General features: G+C 39.8%; 1 protein-coding gene across 1 annotated transcript in view; it reads left to right on the forward strand.

Moving 5' to 3' along the window:
• trmu (tRNA 5-methylaminomethyl-2-thiouridylate methyltransferase) overlaps positions 1 to 23,776 on the forward strand; it is a 38,567-nt gene that overhangs the window by 9,192 nt on the left and 5,599 nt on the right. Inside the window, exons 2-8 of the mRNA XM_048610167.1 lie at positions 13,940 to 14,105; positions 16,520 to 16,626; positions 17,309 to 17,425; positions 20,154 to 20,335; positions 20,471 to 20,524; positions 21,184 to 21,250; positions 23,355 to 23,455. Coding sequence (XP_048466124.1) covers positions 13,940 to 14,105; positions 16,520 to 16,626; positions 17,309 to 17,425; positions 20,154 to 20,335; positions 20,471 to 20,524; positions 21,184 to 21,250; positions 23,355 to 23,455 — 794 coding nt within the window. The remainder of the gene's footprint in view (positions 1 to 13,939; positions 14,106 to 16,519; positions 16,627 to 17,308; positions 17,426 to 20,153; positions 20,336 to 20,470; positions 20,525 to 21,183; positions 21,251 to 23,354; positions 23,456 to 23,776) is intronic.

A 23,776-nucleotide genomic window follows, 5' to 3' on the forward strand; every position in this document is an offset into this window, starting at 1 on the left:
GAGAGAAGAAGGTTAAGAGGTGACTTGATAGAGACATACAAGATGATCAGAGGATTAGATAGGGTGGACAGTGGGAGCCTTTTTCCTCGGATGGTGATGGCTAGCACGAGGGGACATAGCTTTAAATTGAGGGGTGATAGATATAGGACAGATGTCAGAGGTAGGTTCTTTACTCAGAGAGTAGTAAGGGCGTGGAATGCCCTGCCTGCAAAAATAGTAGACTCGCCCACTTTAAGGGCATTTAAATGGTCATTGGATAAACATATGGATGATAATGGAATAGTTTAGGTTAGATGGGCTTCAGATTGGTTTCACAGGTTGGCGCAACATCGAGGGCCGAAGGGCCTGTACTGCGCTGTAATGTTCTATGTTCTATGTTCAACAGGATAAGTAAATACATAAAAAAGACAGTGCCTTTGCCTATCCCTGCATCAGTCACTTAATATGTAGTATTTGCAATTAGACTTTCAAATCATTAAGCTTTGATTTAATAGTGCCTATGAGGTGACATCAACATTGGTGCTGGTGTCCTTTTGAACCCTCAACCATCAAAATGATAGGAGGAGAATTGATCACCAGTCATGAAGAGAGTAGTAGGACTTGTGAGCTTGATCATATCTGTCAGCTGTGAGATCTCTTAGCTTTGTCTATTGCAAACTGCTTCTTTCCATTATTTAGGAAGATCCTGTGTTCAGCTTCACCAGGTTAGCACTTCATATTTTCGGTCTATTCGGTGTTGTTCCTGGCACGTCTCCTGCACTCTTTATTGAACCATGATTGATCTACTGGCTTGATGGTAATGGTAGAATGGGTCTAGAGTCAAATATAGACTGGACTGAGTCAACAGACTTCTTATCCTGAAGGGCATCAGTGAACAAAAGCAGCAGATTTGATCTGAAAGTTTGCTCCATTGCTTTCGCCTTATACAAGGCAGATGGATTTAGAATTCTAAGTAAGTTAAATATTTGGGGTATGAAATTGATTTGTGGAAATCTAAAGATCCAGACCGTATTTGGAATATCGAGAGAAATTTTGGGCCCTGTATGTGAGGAAGGATGTGCTGGCATTGGAGTGGTCCAGAGGAGGTTTACAAAAATGATCCCAGGGATGAAGGGCTTGTCATATGAGGAGTGGTTGAGGACTCTGAGTCTGATCTGATTGAAACTTACAGAATACTGATGCCTGGATAGAGTGGATGTGGACAAGATGCTTCCACTAATAGGAAAGACTAGGACCCAAGGGCGCAGCCTCAGAGTGAAGGGACAGCATTTTAGAGCTGAGCTGAGGTGGAATTTCTTCAGCCAGGGAGTAGTTAATCTGTGGAACTCATTGCCACAGGCAGCTGTGGAGGCCAAGTCATTGAGTGTATTTAAGACGGAGATAGATAGGTTTTTGATGGGTGAGGGGATAAATAGTTAAGGGGAGAAGGCAGGAGAATGGGATTGAGAAACATATCAACCATGATCGAATGGTGTAGACTCAGTGGGCCAAATGACCTAATTCTACTCCTATATATTATGGTCTTACGGTCAAACCCTGAAACAATGTACTTTTTTCTCCCACCATGTTTTCTTATGGGGTATTTCCTTTTCATTATATGCTGTCAAAGAGAATGCCTCAACTGCTAATTGCATATCATTAAGACTGGGTGTCAGCTGTAATTTGGTTAGTAGCACTCTAACCTTTGAAAAGATGAAGTACCACTCCAATATCTGATAATCATAAAGCTGACACTCCAGTGCAGTACTGAAGGAGTGGTTCCATGTTTTGATTAAACTTCTCAGATGGACGCAGAAGATCTCTTTTGTATGTAATCAGCCCAACCAAGGAAGGGGTTATACTGGACCTAGTTCTGGGAAATGAGCCTGGACAGATGACTGAAGTTTCAGTGGGGAAGCATTTTGGGAGTAGTGACCATAATAGCGCGAGTTTTAAATTACTCATGGTTAGGGATAACAGTAGTCCTCGGGTGAAGATGTTAAATTGGGGGAAGGCGAACTACAACAATATTAGGCAGGAAGTGGAGAGTGTTGATTGGAGGTGGCTGTTTAAGACATAGGTCTAAGAGGATTGGAACTGACGAAGCCCTTGAAGTATATGAGGAAAGTAGGAAAGAACTTAAACAAGGAATTAGAAGGGCTAAAAGGGCCCATGAAAAGTTGTTAGCAGACAGGATTAGGGAGAATTCCAAGGCTTTTTATATATCTCTATAAAAAAACAGGAGGGTAGCCAGAGAAAGGGTTGGCCCACTCAAGGACAAAGAAGGGAATGTATGTGTGGAGCCAGAAGAGGTAGCTGAGGTCTTAAATGAATATTTTGTGTTGGTATAAGAGAAGGGATTGGTGGAGGATGATCTCAGGGAAAGGAGTGTTGAATTTCTAAGCCAAGTTGTTGTTATAAAGGAAGCGGTGTTGTGCATCTTAAAAAAAAAAAAAAAAAAATAATAATTGAGGTAAATAAGTCCCTGGGTCCTGATGAGACCTGTCCCAGAATATTGAGTGAGGCAAGAGAACAAATTACTGGAGCATTGACAGACATATTTGGGACCTCGCCTGTGGCCAAAGAGGATACAGAGCACTGGAGAATAGCTAATATTTTCCCATTGTTTATAAAGGGTAACAGGGATAATCCAGGAAATTACAGGCCTGCGAACCTCACATTAGTCGTAGGGAAATTGTTGGAAACGATTCTCGGGCAAAATCTATAAGCATTTAGAAGCAAATGGACTGATTAGCGATAAACAGCATGGTTTTGTGTGGGGGAGATCATGTCTGACCAACTTGATTGAGTTTTTTAAGGAGGTGACGAAGATGATTGAGGGAAAAGCAGTTGATGTTGTCTGTATGGATGTCAGGAAAGCCTTTGACAAGGTCCCTCATGGCAGACTGGTACAAAAGATGAAGCCACATGAGCTGGCAAGATCGATACAGAACTGGCTTAGTCATAGGAGACAGAGCGTAGCGGTGGAAGGATGCTTTTCAGAATGGAGGGCTGTGACTAGTGGTGTTCCACAGGGACTAGTGCTGGGACCTTTGCTGTTCATGATCTACATAAATGATTTGGAGGAAAATGTGGCTGGTCTAATTAGTAAGTTTGCAGACGATACAAAGGTTGGTGGAGTTGCAGATAGTGAGGAGGATTGTCAGAGGATACAACAGGATACAGACCAGTTGGAGGCATGGGCACAAAATGGCAGATAGAGTTTAATCTGGACGAATGTTAGATGATGCATTTTGGAAGGTCAAGTACAGGTGGAAATTATACAGTGAATGGCAGAACCCTTAGGAGTATTGATATGCAGAGGAATCTGGGCATGCTGGTCCACAGATCACTGAAGGTGGCAGCACAGATAGATAAGTTAGTAAAAAAAAAAGGCCTATGGCATGCTTGCCTTCATTGGAAGAAGTATTAAGTACAAGGATAGACAAGTTATGCTGTAGCTTTATAGAACTTTAGTTCGGCCACACTTGGGGTATTGCATACAGCTCTGGTCACCACGCTACCAGAAGGACGTAGATACTTTGAAGAAGGCACAGAAGAGGTTTGTCAGGATGTTGCCTGGTATGGAGGATTTTAGCTATGAAGAAAGGTTGGATAGACTGGGTTTGTTTTCACTGGAACACAGGAGGTTGAGGGGTGATCTGATAGAAGTTTATAAGATTGTGAATGGCATGGATAGAGTAGAAAGTTTGAGGCCTTTTCCCAGGGTGGAGGGGTCAATTTCTTGGGGATACAGGTTCAAGGTGTGAGGGGGTAAATTTAAAAAAGATGTGTGAGGCATGTTTTTCACACAAAGGGTGATGAGAGCCTGGAACACATTGCCAGAGGAGGTGGTGGAAGCAGACACGATAGCAGCATTCAAGAAGCACCTGGATGAATACGTGAATAGGAAGGGAATAGAGGGATACAGATTCTGTTAGTGAAGACAGTTTTAATATGGAAGGGCAAAGTATGTCGGTGCAGGCTTGGAGGGCTGAAGGGTCTATTTTTGTGCTGTATTGTTCTTTAAGAAGCACTGAATCTCTCTCAAATCCTGAGTTCCTTTTAAAATTTCTGAATGAAGATATTCTGGGTTGGTAAAAGCTTTATGTTCAGAGTGCTCTGGACACTTATGGAAAGTTGCTCGTTCCATTTTAAAACTCTATGAAGTTTCAGTTCAGTATTTTGTCACTATGACAAATGTGCTGCCCACAAATCCTGTCACCCTGTGACCACCTGGTGGTTGAACCAGTACTGAAACGAGGCACTGAGTACAAGATGCTGAATGTTCATAAAGCTCTAGGTAGGCCACAGCTGAAACATTGCATCTAGTTCTGGTCATCGAGTTATAGAATGACAGAGCTGTATAGCATGGAAACAGACCTTTGAGTCCAACTTGTCCATGCTGATCAGACATCCTAAATTAATCTAGTCCCATTTGCCTGCATTTGGCCCACATCCCTCTAAACCCTTCCTGTTCATATGCCCATCCAGATGCCTTTTAAATGTTGTAATTGTACCATCTTCCACCACTTCCTCTGGCAGCTCATTCTATACATGTACCACCCTCTGCATGAAAAAGATGCGCCTTCGGTCCCTTTTAAATCTTTTCCCTTTCACCTTACACATATGCCCTCGAGTTTTGGACTCCCCAACTCGGGGAATAGACTTAGCTATTCACCCTATCCATGCCGCTTATGATTTTATAAACGTCTATAAGGTCAACCCTCAGCCTCTGACACTCCAGGGAAAATAGCTGCAGCTTATTCAGCTTCTTCCTATAGCTGAAACCCTCCAACCACAGCAACATCCTTGTAAATCTTTTCTGAACCATTTCAAGTTTCACAACATCCTTCCTATAGCAGGGAGAACAGAATTGAATGCATTATTCCAAAAGTGGCCTAACTAGTGGTCTAACTAATGTCCTGTACAGCCGCAACATGACCTCCCAACTCCTGCAGTCAGTGCATTGACCAATAAATCTGTGGAGTTGTACAGTACTGAAATAGACCCTTTGGTCCAACTTGACCAGATATCATAAATTAATCTAGTGCCATTTGGCCCATATCCCTCTAAACCTTTCCTATTCATGTACCAACACTCTATAAAAAGGATGTAACATACAAGGAGGGGATTACCAAGAATGATTCCAGGGATGAGCTTTTAGCTTCATGATTAGGTTGGAGAAGCTGGTGTTGTTCTTTTTGGAACAAAGGAGTTTCAGAGAGATATAAAGGTATGAAAACTGCTATTCACTTTTCCAGTCTAAGCCTCTGCTTCCAAAACAGAATCGGATTAGCTTTAATTTTATTGAATGGTGGAGCAGGCTTAAAGGGCTCAGTGGCCTATTTTTATTCCTTGTTTGTATGTTTGTGAATGTCAAGCTCTGTTATATTATAAATAATTGACTCTGGTCAATGCATTATCTCGAGAAATGAACCACACAGTAGCTGTCATCTAATTTGTTGCGTTGAAATGGCATGTACATACACCACATATCAGTCTGCAGACAGCAGGGTTCTGGGTATTAATTTATGTACCTTCCAACAGGTACAAGCCCAACTTTAAATTCGTTGTCTGTTTAATTCTTTTCACACTCAGGATATGTGGGAAATGCTTTTCAGTTACAGAATAACGTTTAATGCTGGATTCTGTGTTGAGTTTTGCCAGTATGGGCTGGTTGGATATGGTCAGTCATTGCTGCTTGATATGATCTGCCACTGATTGGGATGTACAACCTCCACACTGATACTGAAATTCATAGACCACATAACTCATTTGTGTGACAGGCAGAAGATTTTTGGCTTGACAGCAGCATCCTGTTAGTAGCAAATACTGCTTAACTTACCATTGTGTATTAGCATTGTGAAACAGCTATAACTTCACCTGTTGCTCAGGCTTATCTACCAATATAGTCTGAGATAGACTAGGGACTCCTCAGAACCAAAAATGACTGCCCTAGGCCTATTTGTGAATTTTTGTGATGTTCAATGAGAACAGATCTGATCGGGATAGTCATTTTGATGCACCCTATTCAGCATCAAGCTTACACAATGGGCAAATGACTTGGGCCCTATTTACAAGGTTGCCAAGAAGATTAATCTTATAGTACATGGAACTGTAGGATTCCTAATTAGCCAGTGAAGCTAGATTTGCAGAAGACTGCAGTAGAGGACCATTTGGCTGATTTCTCAACTGGGACATTGAGAAAAGGGAGCTCATTAGACTGTTCATTTCAAAGCTGTTTTTGTGTGCAGTAACAACCCATTAAGACATGTAAGGAAACTCTAACATGCAGCAGTGGATTCAAATATAGAAAATGGATCATCTACATATCAGAAATATGCAAAGGCAGGTAAGTAGGTGTCATTCCATTGAAGGCCTGTTCTTTGTGGTACTCAACAAAGATGTTTGAGAGCTGAGCCTAGCGGAATCCCATTTATTTGGGTGTTTGTGATGTTATTAACGCTAAACCCAATTTCACGAATTGCTGTGTTCATGAGTTCGATGACTGCTGATTCACACTATGGTAGCAGGTCTAGATCACCATGAAATAGTGCTGTGGTTCAAATGCCTGTGGTTTCCGTGAGTGGTACATTGGTGAAGAGGCTAGCAATGTCAAATGAACACATGGATGCTGCATTGCTATCAATATGCAAGCGCTAAATTGCCCTTACACAATGAAGGATTTTTTCTCATTTGCATGTGGAAAACTTGCTCATAGCGATTTTGCTCAATCGTGTGGCAGTTCATGTTAAGCAGATGAGGTTGGGAGTAAAAGTGACATCGCTTTTGTGTGCCATGTTCCAGCACGTGCATATATGAACAAACCCTCTCATATATATCAACTGACTTCCCACTGCACTTATACAAGTTGAGCAAATGTGCTGTTAGCTTGCTTTGGAGTAAGGCTGTCCTGTAATGATGAGAGGCAGGTCAAATGGATACAAATTTGCACCCATCATTAAGAATTGCCTGCATTTTGTTGATGGTCTCACACTTGTTGAGGATGACTAATCCGGTCTGGAAGATATTTGAAAGAAGTATTCAGGATGGAGAGAAACTGTTCCCATTGGTTCCCATTGATTGAGAACTAAAAAGGCCAAGATTTTAGGTGATTCGTAAGAGAAGTAATGGCGAAGGGAGGAAAATCCGTCTGACACATTGAGTTTTTAGGATCAGGAATGTGCTGCCTGCAAACATGGTAGAGGCAAATGCTTTCAAGACAGTCAGAAAGGATTGGACGATTATCTGATGAGGAGAAATGTGCAGGACAATGGGTAGAAGGCACGGAAGTGGCACTCACTGACTACTGCAGAGGGCTAGCATGTGCATAGTGGGTTGAACAGTCTCCCTGAATTCTGAGATTCTTTAACAGTTTAGTGGTCTGTTTAAAATTAACTTACACTTCTTATTGATTCTTAGCCTTTGCCATACAACATGTGTAAAGATTAATTGATAGCATCCATAGAATGCAGGGTATTCCTGTTTAACACTTTGCTCACATAATTATTATATTGAAAAGTGAATTACTTGAAACAAGAACAGTTATATTTCTTGCCGGAAGGAGGAGGACAACTTTAGAAGAGGCTGCGCAGTGGGGTTATAACTCACTCGGAGATAGTAAGAACTGCAGATGCAGGAGACAGAGATAACACAGTGTGGAGCTGGAGGAACACAGCAGGCCAGGCAGCATCAGAGGAACAGAAAAGTTGACGTTTTGGGTCGGGACCCTTCTTCAGAAATTTTCAGACTGGAGCTTTTCCTGAGCTTGTTTGGTGATTTTGGTAAGATTGGAGGCTGAATATTAATGAGGCAATTTGTGGCATTAACAAGGTGTTTAATAAGCAACAACCCGTGTCAGTTGGCATCCTGCTGCTGCCTAATGAGAATTTCACCGCACTGCTTGTGTAAAGCGTAAAAGGTGGAGCGAGATAATCTTGATGACAATCGAGATGGACCTTGCTGCTCTTGTCACCTGATCCTGTTATACATCTCACAATAACACATGCTTTTCAGTCCAATTTAAGATTTCACCCAGTGTTCCAGGTCAGTGACCTTTCATTTGCGAGTCTGTTGGTTGAAAATTTAAGTACAGCCTTATTTGGACCTAGATAATGTGAGTAAATATTTTCTAATCGACCTGTTCAGAGATGTTATTACACACCTGTGGAGGAGGTGGGATTTGAACCTGGGTCTCCCTGCTCAAAGGTAGGGACACTACCACTCCAGAACAAGAGTTTCTCCAACAATGATAGTCAATATATTTTCCAATCACCTGTTCTAGGATGTTATTACTCTCGTCTGGAGCAGGTCTCTCTCCTCCTCTTAGATGCTATTTAACACGCACTGTAAAGTGGGTTTCATAAGGTAATGATTTGGAAATAATTTATAGTGAAGTTGTATTTAGCTCCATTTAGTGTGTTGATGTGACACATAGTGTTTGGGTGGAAATGGGAAGTTATGCACAAACCATTGTAGGGAACAGATGTATTCTCTGTATCTGATGAAAGTTCCAGTAATATAACCTGAATTGTAATGTAACTTATACTTATCCCTATCATGCTATAAACACATCTCCTGTAAAGACTCTACAGTGGTACAGCTTGACTGCTGACCCTTATATAGGTCTTCAACGCAGCATAAACAGAAGTGTATTAATGCCTGTGAACTACCTCAAACAACCCTTGCATTGTGTCACAAACTGACAAGAGGTGGCAGATATCAATGAGATGCCAGCAGTAGCAATCAGGGCAAACTTCATGTGTTAGCCTTTGATAAAACTTGTATCATCTATCCTAATATTTCCTTGACAGAAACAGGTTTTACTGGATATAGTCAGCAAGCCTGGCAGCATTTGTGGAGAGAGAAAAACAGAGTTAATGTTTCAGGTCTGTGGCAGTCCATTAGCAATAGACCTCAAACAGTGACCCTGTTTCTCTATCCACCGATTATGCCAGGCCTGTTGAATGTTTCCACCATTTGCTGTGCTTTTTTTTAAACTTCAGATTTCCAGCAGTATTGCAATATTTTGCTTTTGTACTAATGTTTTCTCAAGTGTCTCAGTATCCGGTTTTGTCTGATACTGCTGCTGTGAAATGTTTTGGGGTGTTCTCTGTTAGAGCCACTCTACAAATTCCACTGCTTGATACCAGTCCCATTCTGCACATTCTTGACAAGTAATTTATAACGTCTATTGAGCGCTTTGTGTTCTTTAGGGTGAAATTTCATCACTCATCATTAGTTCCGCACCAACTGATCTCTTTTTGTATTTTTTTTTTAATGAACTGTGGCTGCCTGATTGTTTCTGTCCTGCATTTAGAAAATTAATGAGTCCAGATTAAACTGGTTGCTTTGATTGTTTCACGGCTAGGGCACCACCAGAGGGAGCTCAAGAATAGCATAATAACGTTTCAAAACCTAGACGTGAATTTGAAGCGGTGAAATTTCCAGCAGCCGTCTGCCCTGATGGTTGGTTGTCTGTTAAGTTAGTAGCTTAGCATAAGAAGGTCCCAGTGTGATCTAGGCTTGTCTATGTTTGTTGATCTAAGGGCCACTAGGAGTTAAGGGGAAATTCAGTTATGATTCCCATTCCAGTTTTCTGTTGAAGAAGTCTATATATATGGATGGTATGTGACATTGTAGCACTGGTGATTTTATGCCATTAAATATCCTGTCAAGACTCGTCATCTTGCTAACTTATGATAGTACAGCAACTTGCCTAAAATGCCAATAGATGATGGAAGCCAGTGAGATACCTAAAGCAGGGGCTTTTTTTCCTGGAGCGTCTTTTCCTGGAGCGTCAGAGGCTGAAGGGTGACCTTACAGAGGTTTATAAAATCATGAGGGGCATAGATCTGGTGAATGGCCAAGCTCTTTTTCTAAAGGATGGCGGAGTCCAAAACTAGAGGGCATAGATTTAAGGTGAGAGGGGAAAGATTTTAAAAAAACCCGAGGGGTAACTTTTTCACGCAGAGGGTGGTCCGTGTGTGGAATGAGCTGCCATAGATGATGGTGGAGACTGGTACAATTACAACATTTAAAAGTCACATGGATGGGTATATGACTAGGAACGGTTTAGAAGGATATGGGCCAAATGCAGGTAAATGGGACTAGGTCAGATTGGGATGTCTGGTCGGCATTGGCGAGTTGGACTGACGGGTCTGTTTCCGTGCTGTGTGACTCCGAGTCTGTAAGCAGGAACAAAGAAATTTAGAGCAATGTGTGCCTTTTACTGTTTCATTTTCTCTGCTTTATTTACAATTTTCAAGGCTTCAGTGTGTTATGAACATCATTGTACAGTCTTGCTAGATTTTAAACGAGCAAAATACTGCAGCTACTGCACATCTGAAATGGAAACCGAAAATGCTGGAGACACTCAGCAAGTCGAACACAAATATGGAGAGAAAAATAACGTTAGCATTTCAGGTTTGTCATTAAGTCACTTACAGAATAGACTAAGATATAGATGGCAGGTTTCCCATGCTAAGGCTCTGGCAATTTAAACTAACTATACTGTGACACTTATTTAATTCAGTTTTAAGGCCCTCATTGAATTCTGTAGAATGAAAGTCTGCCTGAACAGGTTAGGTATTGTATTTTGTTCATCCTTGACCTTAGTTTTGTCCAGTTCAGTTCCATGGCATCTGGTCTGTTTTGTGTTTTTCTTAACTCAGGTGAGTGACACTGTTAATCCAATTTTCAGTAAGTACAAGCATGTGGTACAATAGTGCACATCATTTTACAATAAATTATCATTATTACTGACAGAAAATAGAAGGATAATTAGTGTGAGAAATGGAAGTATCACTGTAGTCTTTCGAGATTAAGTTTCAACATTGTGAAACAGTAGAAGGCAGTTTACTACTTGGCACATCTGACTTCACGATGGCTGAGGCTGGCTGTATGTTGATTTTTTTCTTTCATTTATCTTGATGAATAGCAAATTCATTCCAGTACTGAATAGAATATGCCACAAACAATGTTTAAAGCATGTTTGTGAAGTTGTGCATTGCTTATATATCTTTTTAAACAAGCTGACATGGAGAATCTTACATTTTGCATTTGTATATCTTTGTTCTTGATAGCATTTCCAGTCATGTTTTGTACGGTATAAACAGATGATCTTTTATCACCTAAATATACCTGCTCAGTGTTACAAATTGTGTTGGTTTCAAACCTTCTCTCTGCTCTTTTCAAAGATGCATAATCTTAATCACCTTTATAAACTAAACTGTACATGTAGCCCTATAAGACTATCAAAAAACTCCTGGCTATTTCTGCCAATTAGTTTACTTTAAAATTTCTGTGAATACAGCCTTGAACCTGCAAAAGTTTGCTTTGAGCTCAATCTAGAAACTGTGTGTAGGTAAGTAACTGTAAGAGAACTGCTTTGGAAGGAGGAAAAGTTCTATCTTCCATTTTCCATCTTCTTGCCTACATTTCTATAGGACTCGGACATGAATGTGCAATTATTTTTAAAGTTCGTTCAGTCTCTTGAAATGCATTATTTAACAGGATGCACTGAATAGAAAGTAATATTCTCCATAAAATAAATACCAAAAGAACTGTGAATGCTGTAAATCAGGAACAAAAATGGAAGTTGCTGGATAAGCTCAGCAGGTCTGACAGCATCCGTGTAGAAAAATCAGTTAACATTTCAGGTCCGGTGACCCTTCCTCAGAACTTGGCTGGGAAATTGAGGTGACCAATGTCACGTCGATGGTTCTCAATGAAAAGATCAAGGCCAGGGACAGGGGTCCAGGTGGAGGGAGAGTGTTGGAACTGGGTGAAGTGTTCTGAGAAAGGGTCGCCAGAGCTAAAATGTTAACTCTGATTTTTCTTCACAGATGCTGCCAGACCTGCTGAGCATTTCCAGCAACTTCTGTTTTTGTTAGTAATATTCTCTGCCATAATCCAGTTGTTTTACCCCTCATGTATTTAGCTTGAGAGTCATTAACAGTTTGTGAAACTAGTAAAACACTAAAATGTGGATTACTGTAGTCATTTTTCTTCCCCAAGTAAAAATCAATGTGTACACAATGTACTATGGATCAACATGACATAATCAGATTTGGCTATGTGGTATACTGCATCCGCTGTACCTGGTGTGGCTTCCCCTACATCGGGGAAACCAAGCGGAGGCTTGGGGATCGCTTTGCAGAACACCTACGCTCGGTTCGCAATAAACAACTGCACCTCCCAGTCGCGAACCATTTCAACTCCCCCTCCCATTCCTCAGACGACATGTCCATCCTGGGCCTCCTGCAGTACCACAACGATGCCACCCGAAGGTTGCAGGAACAGCAACTCATATTCCGCTTGGGAACCCTGCAGCCCAATGGTATCAATGTGGATTTCACAAGCTTCAAAATCTCCCCTCCCCCTACCGCATCCCAAAACCAGTCCAGCTTGTCCCCCCTCCCTAACCTGTTCTTCCTCCCACCTATCCCCTCCTCCCACCTCAAGCCGCACCCCCATCTCCAACCGACTAACCTCATCCCGCCCCCTTGACCTGTCTGTCCTCCCTGGACTGACCTATCCCCTCCCTAACTCCCCACCTACACTCACCTTTACTGGCTCCATCCCCGCCTCTTCGACCTGTTTCTTTCCTCTCCACCTATCCTCTCTCCTCTATCCATCTTCTATCCGCCTCCCCCTCTCTCCCTATTTATTTCAGAACCCCCTTCCCCTCCCCCTTTTCTGATGAAGGGTCTAGGCCCGAAACGTCAGCCTTTCTGCTCCTATGATGCTGCTTGGCCTGCTGTGTTCATCCAGCTCTGCACCTTGTTGTCTTGGCTATGACTTTTGCCTTGGTCTGAGAAAATCGATTATATGGCCTCTAAAATATGTGCAAGGCATTGTGACTATGTAAAAAGCTCTGAAAACCAAATATTGGCTGTGATTTCCAGTCTGTAACTGGTAAACTATTGAACTGTGTATGAACGAGTTCAGCTTTTTCTCCCATCTGGAATTATTTTCCAGCTAACCACCAGAGCGCTCTGTTGTTTTCAATTTGTATGTTTTGTGTGAAAAACTATGACAATATATTTAAGTACTGACAAAATGAGCTGGTGCAATAAATACGTTTTATGTAACTGCTGGGAAAATCAATTTATATTCAGGCAAAGAGTAATGATTCATTGGACACTAACCTTTGACGTTGGAAGGGCAGATTTATTCATGCTTTACAGTCATTTTGATCTTGTTCAGTGCTGTATTGTGCATTTGAACCATGTCCTGTAGATGAAGTATTATAACTACCATGTTTAGTTTCCATTACTGATTAGGCATTATGCCAATAAGCCATTCCAGAACTTGCTAACCGGTGTCATGTTTCCTAAAACACCACTCCTTGGTTCTGTGTGCAATAGAGTGCATTGCCTAAATTCTTAGTTTATCAAGGACAAAACTGGCTTCCACAAACTTGTAAACTATTGCACAAGCCAAAAGAATGAACCCTGTGACTTCCCCCAACCCCTGTAATTTAATGAACTAATTTAGTGACTAGCTGAGCCTTCCAGCAATGGAAACATGATCACCTGGCCACATTCTGGTCATTTTTCTCCTCCACATGAAAGTTTCTGTACGTAATGTACTGTGGACCGATGGGACATATCAGATTTGGTGATGACCTTTGCCTTGTTCTGAGAAAATCAGTGATATGATCTCTCTAAACTGCGTGCAAAGCTTTTGTTACAAGTCATTTATAAACCACACACTTTATTTTACAAAACTCTGCTGTTCGTACTATAAGAGCAGCTTCTCAAATCTTGATATTTATCCTGCGGATTTGGAAATTATTGATCCTCTTATTTTATTATAGATTTTCAGTTGAAGAAAAGAATTGCTTTCCTGGAGTAATCTCTTCATTGTATTTGTAGTTGTATTTTATTTGGAAGGCATATGACTTCTCAAGTGATACAAGATTGAAAAAGTGAATCCAACTTGTTTTCACCAGGCTACCAAGTGACTGGTGTCTTTATGAAGAACTGGGACTTGCTAGATGAACACGGTGCTTGCACTGGTAATCAGGACTGTGAAGATGCCTTCAGAGTCTGTAAGATGCTCAACATCCCTTTTCACCAGATTTCTTACGTGAAAGAGTATTGGCATGAAGTCTTTAGGTAACGTACAAGTTTTCAACTCTGTCTTTATTTTTAATACACACGTGTGTAATGACTATTTTGAAGAGTAATTTTCTAGTTTCTGTATTTCTGAATGCACTGCAAGAAAATTGAATGCATTAGATCAAAGTGGGTGTTCTGGAATTGAAAGAGTTGTCATGTACAATTAAGAGAGAAAGGTGGCCAAGAGCAGGCATTGAAAATAAAACCTGACGGTCTTCTCCTGTCAAAAGTTGAAAGAAAAACTGTAGCTAAAAACAGAAGAAAAATTGGATGGATGGATAACATTGAGATGTCGACTGAGAGACGTTTGAAGAAAGCCAAAAAAGAAGCAAGATGATGCCAGTGAGGCCATTGGTGACGATAACAAACATATAATGTACTAGACTTGGGCGATGGTGCTTTTACATAGTGAGTCTCGGACAAGTTCCAGTTAAAACCTAATCTCAACAATGCATAAAAATGATCTGATATTATTAGCTTATAGGGGGAAGCATGATGTCTGCCAGCGTGCATAGACCTTTTATTCAGAGGCGCATTGCGAGATACAACACTACTATAGAACGTTGCTTATAACTAATGCTTCAGATTAATAAATGCCACAAAAAATATTAATTGTCAATGGTGGACACAAGACCCCTCTAAGTGAGAGAGACTGTTTACTCCAGGGCTCAAAGTTTGTTGTAGGAACCACAGGAATAGCCCTGTATGGGTAACAGGCATGATTGACATGAGGTCAGGTCCAGTGACAGTCTTGAACAAATGCGTGAACCATGTGAAAGCTGCAAACTTGCAAAGGGTGCAGGTGCAAAACATGTCTGACTGCCTTTCTGACTGTTCCAGAACCCGTGGGTTTTCCAACTCTGTCAAGCATTGATGATATCTCGTTATCTGAGATGGACACAGGCATACGTTGTCACCTCAATATCTTTGCGGCCTGAAAGGACAATGAATTTCTTCTGAGATGCAGTGGGCACAAGAGGGGAGCTACTGCGCATTGCATGCTGCCCATATCTGAGGCAGAGTTGGAGGAACCTGACCCAGTGCTAAAACGCCACAGGAAGAGCTATGAAAAAAGAAATCTGCTTATGTCCTCTGACTCATGGGGGAAGGGATGTAGTGATTGTAATGAGGACAGCCAGGTGGGCATCATAGAATATGAGTTCCTTGATTGGGGCTGTCCAATCGGAGAGCCCTGCTGACAGATAAAAACAGGAACATCAGACATCTTGTTCACTCTGAGAGCTGGCTCTAAGGAAACTGAATCAGTGTCAAGGACTTTCCACGTGAAAATAAAGAGTGACTTGGTGATAGGATATGGGCTTCTATGGAGTTATTTTGGGAATATTGTGAGCAGTGTGGGCCTTATATCTAGGCAAAGATGTGCTGGCATTGGAGGGGGTCCAGAGGAGGTTTACAAGAATGATTCCAGGGATGAAGGATTTGACATATGAGAAGTGGTTAAGGACTTTGTGTCTGTACTCAATGGAGTTTAGAAGAATGGAGGTGGGGGAAATCTGACTGAAATGTATAGAATACTGAGAGGCCTGGATGCACATGAAGATGATACTTTGATAGTAGGAAGACGAGGAGCTGAGGACACTGCCTCAGAGAGAAGGGATGACCCATTAGAACTGAGATGAGGAATTTCTTCAGCCAGAGGGTGGTGAATGTGTTTTCGAAGGGATCAAGGGTCATGGGGAGACGGCAGGAGAATGTGTTTCCCAATCCCATCAGTCATGATTGAATGGCAGAGCAGACTCGATGGGCCGAATGGCCTAATTCTGTTCCTTTATCTTATGCTGTCATTGATTTGTGTGTTTGTGCTCCCAGATCCCTTTGCTCCTCTGTATGGTTTAGAATCTTGTTTTCCAAGTAATATGAGACTTGACTATTTTTTTAATCCAGACCATTATACTTTGCAATTATTCATCTTGAATTTCATTTGCTAATTAAATGTCCAGTCTTAAAATTCATTAATATCTTGCAACCTTTTGCACTTCCCCTCAGTGTTGACCATTGGGTTGGCTGTCCAATCCCTGTTCCCACCCCCAAAACAAAATTGATATAATCAACAACTATAGAAATTGTATTTTTGATTTCAAAGTCTAAGTCATTAATATAAATTGTGAACAACGTGGCCCTTGTGCTGATCCTTGTGGGATCCTACTTTCTCACCACCCTCATCATGTCTTGCTTCTCAGGTTACAAAAGAGATGCTGGGGAAGTTTTATTGTTGTGTAGCATGACACAATCAAATGTAGTCATGCATTTCAGAATGTGCCTCAAAGCTCTAATTAATCTAAGTAATTAAATTTTAAGATGCTACAGTGTAAAGTTTCATGTTAGGAAGGTGCATTGCCTGAACATGAATGAATTAAGCTATGTTGATTTTCTTTTCTCTTCTTTTCTAGCAACTTAGTAAAGGAGTATGAAATGGGAAGGACTCCAAACCCTGATATCATGTGCAATAAAAATATTAAATTTAAATATTTATTGCAGTTTGCTGTGGAAATCCTGGGTAAGTGCTTATGCATTCACTGGATGCTTAAGAATGACATTTATATATAGCATTAAAGCATTTCATGCGCTCGTGAATTAATTATAATTCAGTCCGAAAATGTCCAGTAAAATACTCAATTTTATGCACTTCCCTGTACTTTGGAATAGCAGGGGCAGTAATCTTTCATCTTAGCTACCATTAATTGATTTTTTGTTTCTTTTAAAATATGCATACACAATTGTGGTGTTATTTCTTTAAAATTAGCTGTAAATGTTCAACAGTAAACTGACATTAATAACCATTAATTAATAAGGATGGCCTTATTCATTATTCTATTGAATAATTAATAGCATTTGACTTGACAACTGCTGCTTCACTTTTTTTTTCCTGTTATTAACAATCATTCAGTCTTCTGTGGTGTTTCACAGTGGAAACCAAGATCAAGTCACAACAGGCAAAATGACTGGGTGGGAGGGGAATTGAATTATTAACATTTAGGGTAAGATGAGAAAAGAAGAGGGGAAACGAGCAATATAGAATGAAATTGACAATGGTGTTTTTCTAAAAACGTATCTTGTTGTAAAGACTTGTTTTCTTTATCTCATTTAATGGTTAAAGTGTGTTTTCCTAAGTATAACCAAAGAGAAATTCAAAATATGCATCAGTTATATAACTAGCAATATCTTTATTATTGAACTAGGGGCAGATGCAATGGCAACTGGTCATTATGCGAGAACATCACAGCATGATGAAGAGGTTTTCCAACAAAAATATATCAGAAAAACTGAAGATAGTTTTCGTAACCACAGTAAGGATGGTGAGCGGAGGACTTTAAATCTACATGTTCCTTATTCTGTCCTGATGTAGTGTTCGATGAAAGGAAACGTTCCTTCAGTAAGAATTTAATTAGGACGCGTTGTAATTACATCTAATCTATTGTGTTACTCCTGGGGATCTGGACATACAAATAATTAAATTACGGACTGTCAGAACAAATTACTAATGTTTTCCATTCAGATTTTACAAATTTGTTGATTAAACGATTAAACGGTGAACATGTACTACTGGAGATATTACTTTATAATCAGCAAATCAATATCCTTTAATTGAGATGTCTGTTCACATTAATCAAAAGAGGGCCAATGACCCTGATCTTTTATTACCAGAACTTAAACATACGAACATCGCCACCTAGCAGAGATGCCGTCGGTGGAGCTTATTCACTTCTCTATTCTCTCCCTCACCACAATGATGAGGAAGACATGTCATTAGAAGATTACAACTAAACTGCAATTGCTATTTAAATTGGGATGAAATGGTGGACAGGTTGGGATAATATTTCCATAGGAATTATAATAAAAAGGATCAGAAAATATATTTAGGGTCAATTTAGTTGTGATGTGAATCACTCTCTGCTAAACTTCTTACATTTTAATCTAGAGTCAAAGCCTGACTTGATCTGGAGTGGAGTGGAATGAGATGACACTTCGTTCTGGCGCTGACTTATGACTCAAATACCATTTACAGTTTAAATTGGTGCTAAATAAAACTGCTTTGCACTGATATTTCAGAGTTGTGTAATCGCACCATAAGAAATAAAACAGTATAAAGTGATGTGAATTGAAATGTTAAAACAAACATGCTTTTGGAAAATTGAAAAAGGAATATTTTTATTGTATTGTCAAAACACTTAGAGATAAAGATGTAGCAATTTTGACATAGAATTACAAGGAGTTTGTAGTTTGCAAAACAAAACAACCGAAGGAAGTAGATCAATGTACAGTGAAATCACGAACAAGACAATGGTAAATGCGATATGATTGGAAGAGGACAATGATGAAGGATAACAAAACTGGGTAATCTCTGAAAAGAGTTACAGTATGAACCGAAGGAGGATCAGTGGACCCACTTTAGTGCAGAGGCAGGCAGCTTCTGACAATGGAGAGCACTGAACGATAAATGTATGAGACAGGGTTGTGGGGTGGCGGTTGGACATCGCCATACAGCACCCTTCTTTTGAGCTGCAGTATGAACCAGCAGTTTATGAGGAAAACACATTGAATTTACTTCAAGCAAATATTGATGTTTAAAAAGCAAGGGAAAGTGTGCATAACTATAGTCACAGTCACTTAACGCCCTATTCAAGTTTGGGGGACTGGTCACAGTCAGTCCAGTAAGTCAAGCTGTCCAGGAGTTCATGCAGTCAGGGGATTTCACATAGGTCATTTGGGGTGCTGTCCAAGATGTAGGCCAGTTTGTCCAGCAAAGAGACAGAGCCAAGATTGATTATAATGTAGTTGGATGTAGAGCAGTTAGTGGTGATGTGGAAAGTGTCCCCAGTCAGTGAACAGAAAGTGCAGAGGGCAGGCAGGATTAACTGTTTCAGAGAATGGGTTGAGTGAAAGCCCTTGACTCAACATGATGCATGTAATACTGACAGTTGTAGTTCTATAGCCTTAGTGAGGTCTGTGAGCAATGGCAGAGTTAGAGGATGTGTTAGCCCTGAGAGGGTGAGATAGCAGAGACAGGAGGTGCCATTTACCCCTGTGAATGCAGAAGATCATTGATCTTGCAGCATGGCTTTGTGTTCCAGTTCATACGGGGACACTACACTGAGCCGTGCTGCTTTTTTGGATCCAGCATGGCTGTGTCTGGTGGCATAGCCTCTTATGGTGGTCCACTAGGAAGACGGCAGGACTCCTCTCCACCGTCCCATCCACCAACATCCCCAGATCTCACTTCATGAAGTGGGAAGTGAGCTTGCCTTTCATTGGGGCCCTCTCTTTGGAGATTAACATTGAGCTGCACAGTGTGAGGTGTCATTCCCGGCTTGCAGCCTCTGAAGACAGTGCAGCTGGGATTTAAATATGGCACTGGAGGTGTGGAAGTCAGAACACCTCGGCGATGACCGATTCCCAAGAAATACACCCAGCATCCCAGTTGCATGACTAATGAGGTAAAAAGCAGAAGATTGCTTGAGAAAACTCACCCATGGTGAAGTGGACCCCATAACCCACTCGTCACCACTATTTAAATGCAAATGAGAAAATCCAGCCATAACTTTCACCAAAGACCATATAATTATAACTTGTTTTTGAAAGAATCTTGTGTCGGAACCAGTCCAAAATTTTAAGAGATGTCTGATGACAAGTTAAGTGGTCGAGCTCCGAGTAATAGAATATAGGCAAAAAAAAAATGGCAAGAGGAATATTTAAGCTGAAAACTATTCTTTAAATTATATATGAGCAAGAGCTATCTAGGCAGTGGCTCATTTGGGATCTGACAACAGCTTCCAGAGCTTTAGTAAGAATGGAACCTTGTTGGTAAGTGTCCAGGGCAAGAGAGATCATTTTTTTTGAGGAAAAGGAGGACATGTATTCCTTAAAGTTAGAGCAATATTTTATTGCGTAAGATATGAAATAAATACATTCATTTCCGAAGCTGGGAGTTGGTACTAAAATTAAGTGTTGGTATCGTCAATCTTAAATTCTACAAAATTTAAAATTAAATCCTAACCAATGTAAATTATTGCCGTTCTGTCTTAGCTATTGCAGCTGTGCAACTCTTACGGGCTGCTGACCCAAAGAAAGACCAAACATTCTTTCTGAGTCAGATATCGCAGCATGCTTTGCGACATACCATCTTTCCCCTTGGTGAATTGAGGAAAAATATTGTAAAGGAAATGGCAGCTGAGGCAGGATTTCACCATATATTAAAAAGAAAAGAAGTAAGACTTTTTAAATTTTATTTTCTTCTTCAATCTTAAACAATGCTTTATCCAAAAGTAATTGAAATCATCAAATCTGTTTATAATTGTCATTAAATATTTCCTTGGATAATATTCATGTTTTGCTTCTTGCAGAGTATGGGAATCTGTTTTATAGGTGAAAGAAATTTTGAAAACTTTATTCTTGAGGCAAGTGCAAATCACAATTACATTTTAAAAATTGAACATCTGTGTTGCGTAGTGGAATTCATTTTACTTTTCCAGTCTGTGTTCAGATAAGAATCAAGATATCGGGCTTTACGAGCCTCTCCCATAGCTTGGAATTTATGTTGTCAGTGTCACTGATTAAAATGCTTATCTGCTTCTGTATGACATTCTAATGATAATTCATTCGAAATGAACAGATGTGAGGCCTCAGCTAAGTAGACATATATAAAATGTAACAAATGTTACATTCTCCTGTATCTTCAATACTAATTTCCACTCTGGAACATCCTTTCTCAAACCAGTAAAGAGCATATTTTACAGCATTAATCTGACGTTGCTCTTGCTCATTTCTGCCACCCTGGTTTAAGTAAAGTTCCTAAAGTAGTGCTGAATTTTAGACAGCTGTGAATTAGTGCCACCTAGAAATCAGGTTCAGACTACCAAAACTCATTTTATTTAGCACCTGAAAAAAGAGAGGAGAAATTAACTCAAATACTTTGGGCTGGATTCAAACCCAATGCTGCCTTACGGAGAGTTTTAGAAAACAAAATGTTGAATTTTGACAGAATGTTTGTACAGAAAAAAAATGTTGATCTTAGTTTTGGACATACAAAGTAATTTCATTCTTAATTTTTTTTTAGTATCTAGAACCTCGCCCTGGAAACTTCGTTTCTATAGAAGATGGAAAAATTATGGGAACACACAAAGGTAGTTATGTTGTTTAAGAAAATTAGAATGATTTTTATCTTTAAGTTGAACGTTTTCTATTTCTTCAAATAGAATTCTTCAAATTTAGAATTTTACTCGTATAGTTAGTTGTCTTCCATTTCAGATTTTCTTCTGTTACACATTTTTTAAAGCAGCTTGATGGTTAATTTGGTTTACAAGAAGTCACACAATGTCAGGTTATAGCCCAGCACTTTATCTGACGAAGGAAGAGTACTCCGAAAGCTTGTGATTTCAAACAAACGTGTTGGAGTATAACCTGTTTTCTTGTGACTTCTGACCTTGTCCATCCTAGTCCAATACTGGCACCTTCACGTCATAGTTTGGTCTAAACAAGGCTTGGAAAATAAAGACATTATGGAATGATTATTCTTTGCTCCTTTTGGCAGCAGCACCTGTTTTTCTCAACAACTGCAACTGGTGAGCCTACATGTGGGCGCTATTTTTAAAACTTATTTATTTGTACATTGTGCTGCTGTCTAGGCCAACATTTATTCCTAACCCATAATTGTTCTCGAGAAGGTGTGTGCCCAATAATGGAGAGGTAGGCAAAGACAATGTAACTGAACTAGTAATCCAGAATCACAGGCTAATGTTCTGAGGACATGCATTTGAATTGCATCATTGCACATGTTGAAATTCGAATTCATTTTAATATTATTTTCAAAATGATGTAATAAAATGATTAAAGATCTAATGACAGCCGTGTAACTACTGCTGTTTGTTGAAACAAAAATCGAACTGATTCACTTAGGTCCTTCAAGGAAGGAAATCTGCCATCCTTACCTGGTCTGACCTACATGTGACTCCAGACCCACAGCAGATGACTCTTAACTTCCCGATGGGCAATAAATGTTGCCCTAGCCAGCGATGCTGCATCCCAATTTTCCCACGTTAGCTGTACCAAGGCAATCCAGGTGCAACACCAAGAAAGTCCAATCCTGTATTTTCTTTTTAAAAGTACTGATATTCCAAAGCAGTAGAAGGGTTTATGTTACTTATCTCAGAGGGAAAAGACTAACAGGAGCCATGTAACAGCAGCTCGCTAAAATGGCAACATTGGAAATGTGGAAAAAAAAGGATTACTGTTCTGAAAAGCATCGACTTTAATTTGAAAAACAAAGTACAGGATCCTGTGGTGTTACGGTACAGTGGGATAAGCAGCTAGGTGCAGATCTTATTCCGAAATGGTGTTCCTTACAATGATGAAATATGTGCAGACAAAATTAAATGTAAAATATAAATGGCATAGGTAGATACGTAATGAAATAAAACTGTTTAAAATCACTGAAACGTTAATTTCAGTATTTAGCTCCTTAAAACTACAAGTTTCTTTCTCAAAATTTCCCACGAGACGTGTTCTAGTGCTTATTACATTATGAAAACTGTGGCTGATTAAAGGATATATTTATAAACATAGTGTTTAACCTGGAAAAGTTCAATCAAATGGAACTACCTTAGCATATTTATAGGGGTGAACCATTTTTGTACTTTTAAAAAGTTATTCTGCACTTTGCCTGATAAAACCAATTGAAGAATCCTGGAAGTAATTCTTTTTATTAAATTAATTTTTTACACATGGCATTGGTTTGTTTGGTATTTGGCAGCTCTATATTTTCTTATGTGGCCTTCCTTTACTAAGATTTAAATGAACTTTCAAAATGAAAATGAGAAAGAAAAACTGAAAGGTATTTAAACTTTGAGAATGGGTCTTTTGGTGAATTTAGCTGTCATCTGCTTTGCATGTTGATGAATAGGTTAAGGGGCAATTTAGCTTCTGAGCCTAATGATCAAATGCTTTATAACCGTCAGATGACCATTGTCAAGATTATAATAGCAGTTACAGCCATGTACAGATCAACATTTTTTATAATGGGCCGTGAAATTGCTGAGACTCTATTCCACAGTGAAGCAATGAAATTGTAATCTCTGTTTACATCAGTAGTGGACTCCAGATGGATAGTACAATCAGAATATATCAAGAACTAGAAACTAAAGATATTTCTTAAAAAGCTTTGTGTAAAACCAAAGATTTAGTAAGATAGCCAAGTGCATTTCAATTTACTGCCTTTATATTAACTTTTAGGTTGGTTTCTATTCACTTTGGGACAACGAGCCAGGATAGGTGGTCAAAGAGATGCCTGGTTTGTCGTAGACAAAGACATAAATACAGGGGATGTGTTCGTGGTGAGTGTTGTGGAACCCACTGAAAAAGTTAGAAACAAATTCCATGCTGAAACATGTGAATTGGACTTTTTAGCACCATGAAGCTTTGGTATACTCATATTAAATTCAAATTAATAAAGGATTCAGTATGTTTGAGTTTTCTGAATCTCCACTTGTTGTTGATCCACAGATTGATTGATTACTTTTTTTTGCTCATTAATGAAATTTATCCTCATTTTTCAACTGAATGGTTTTATAAAGGAAGGCACTAGCAAGACTAGCATTTGTTGCCCAGCCGAGCACCCCTCGGCTGGTTGGTTGCTGAGCTGCCTGCTTGAAAGA

The sequence above is a fragment of the Rhincodon typus genome, chromosome 22 (assembly GCF_021869965.1).
Source record: "Rhincodon typus isolate 14 chromosome 22, sRhiTyp1.1, whole genome shotgun sequence".
Lineage (NCBI taxonomy): Eukaryota > Metazoa > Chordata > Chondrichthyes > Orectolobiformes > Rhincodontidae > Rhincodon > Rhincodon typus.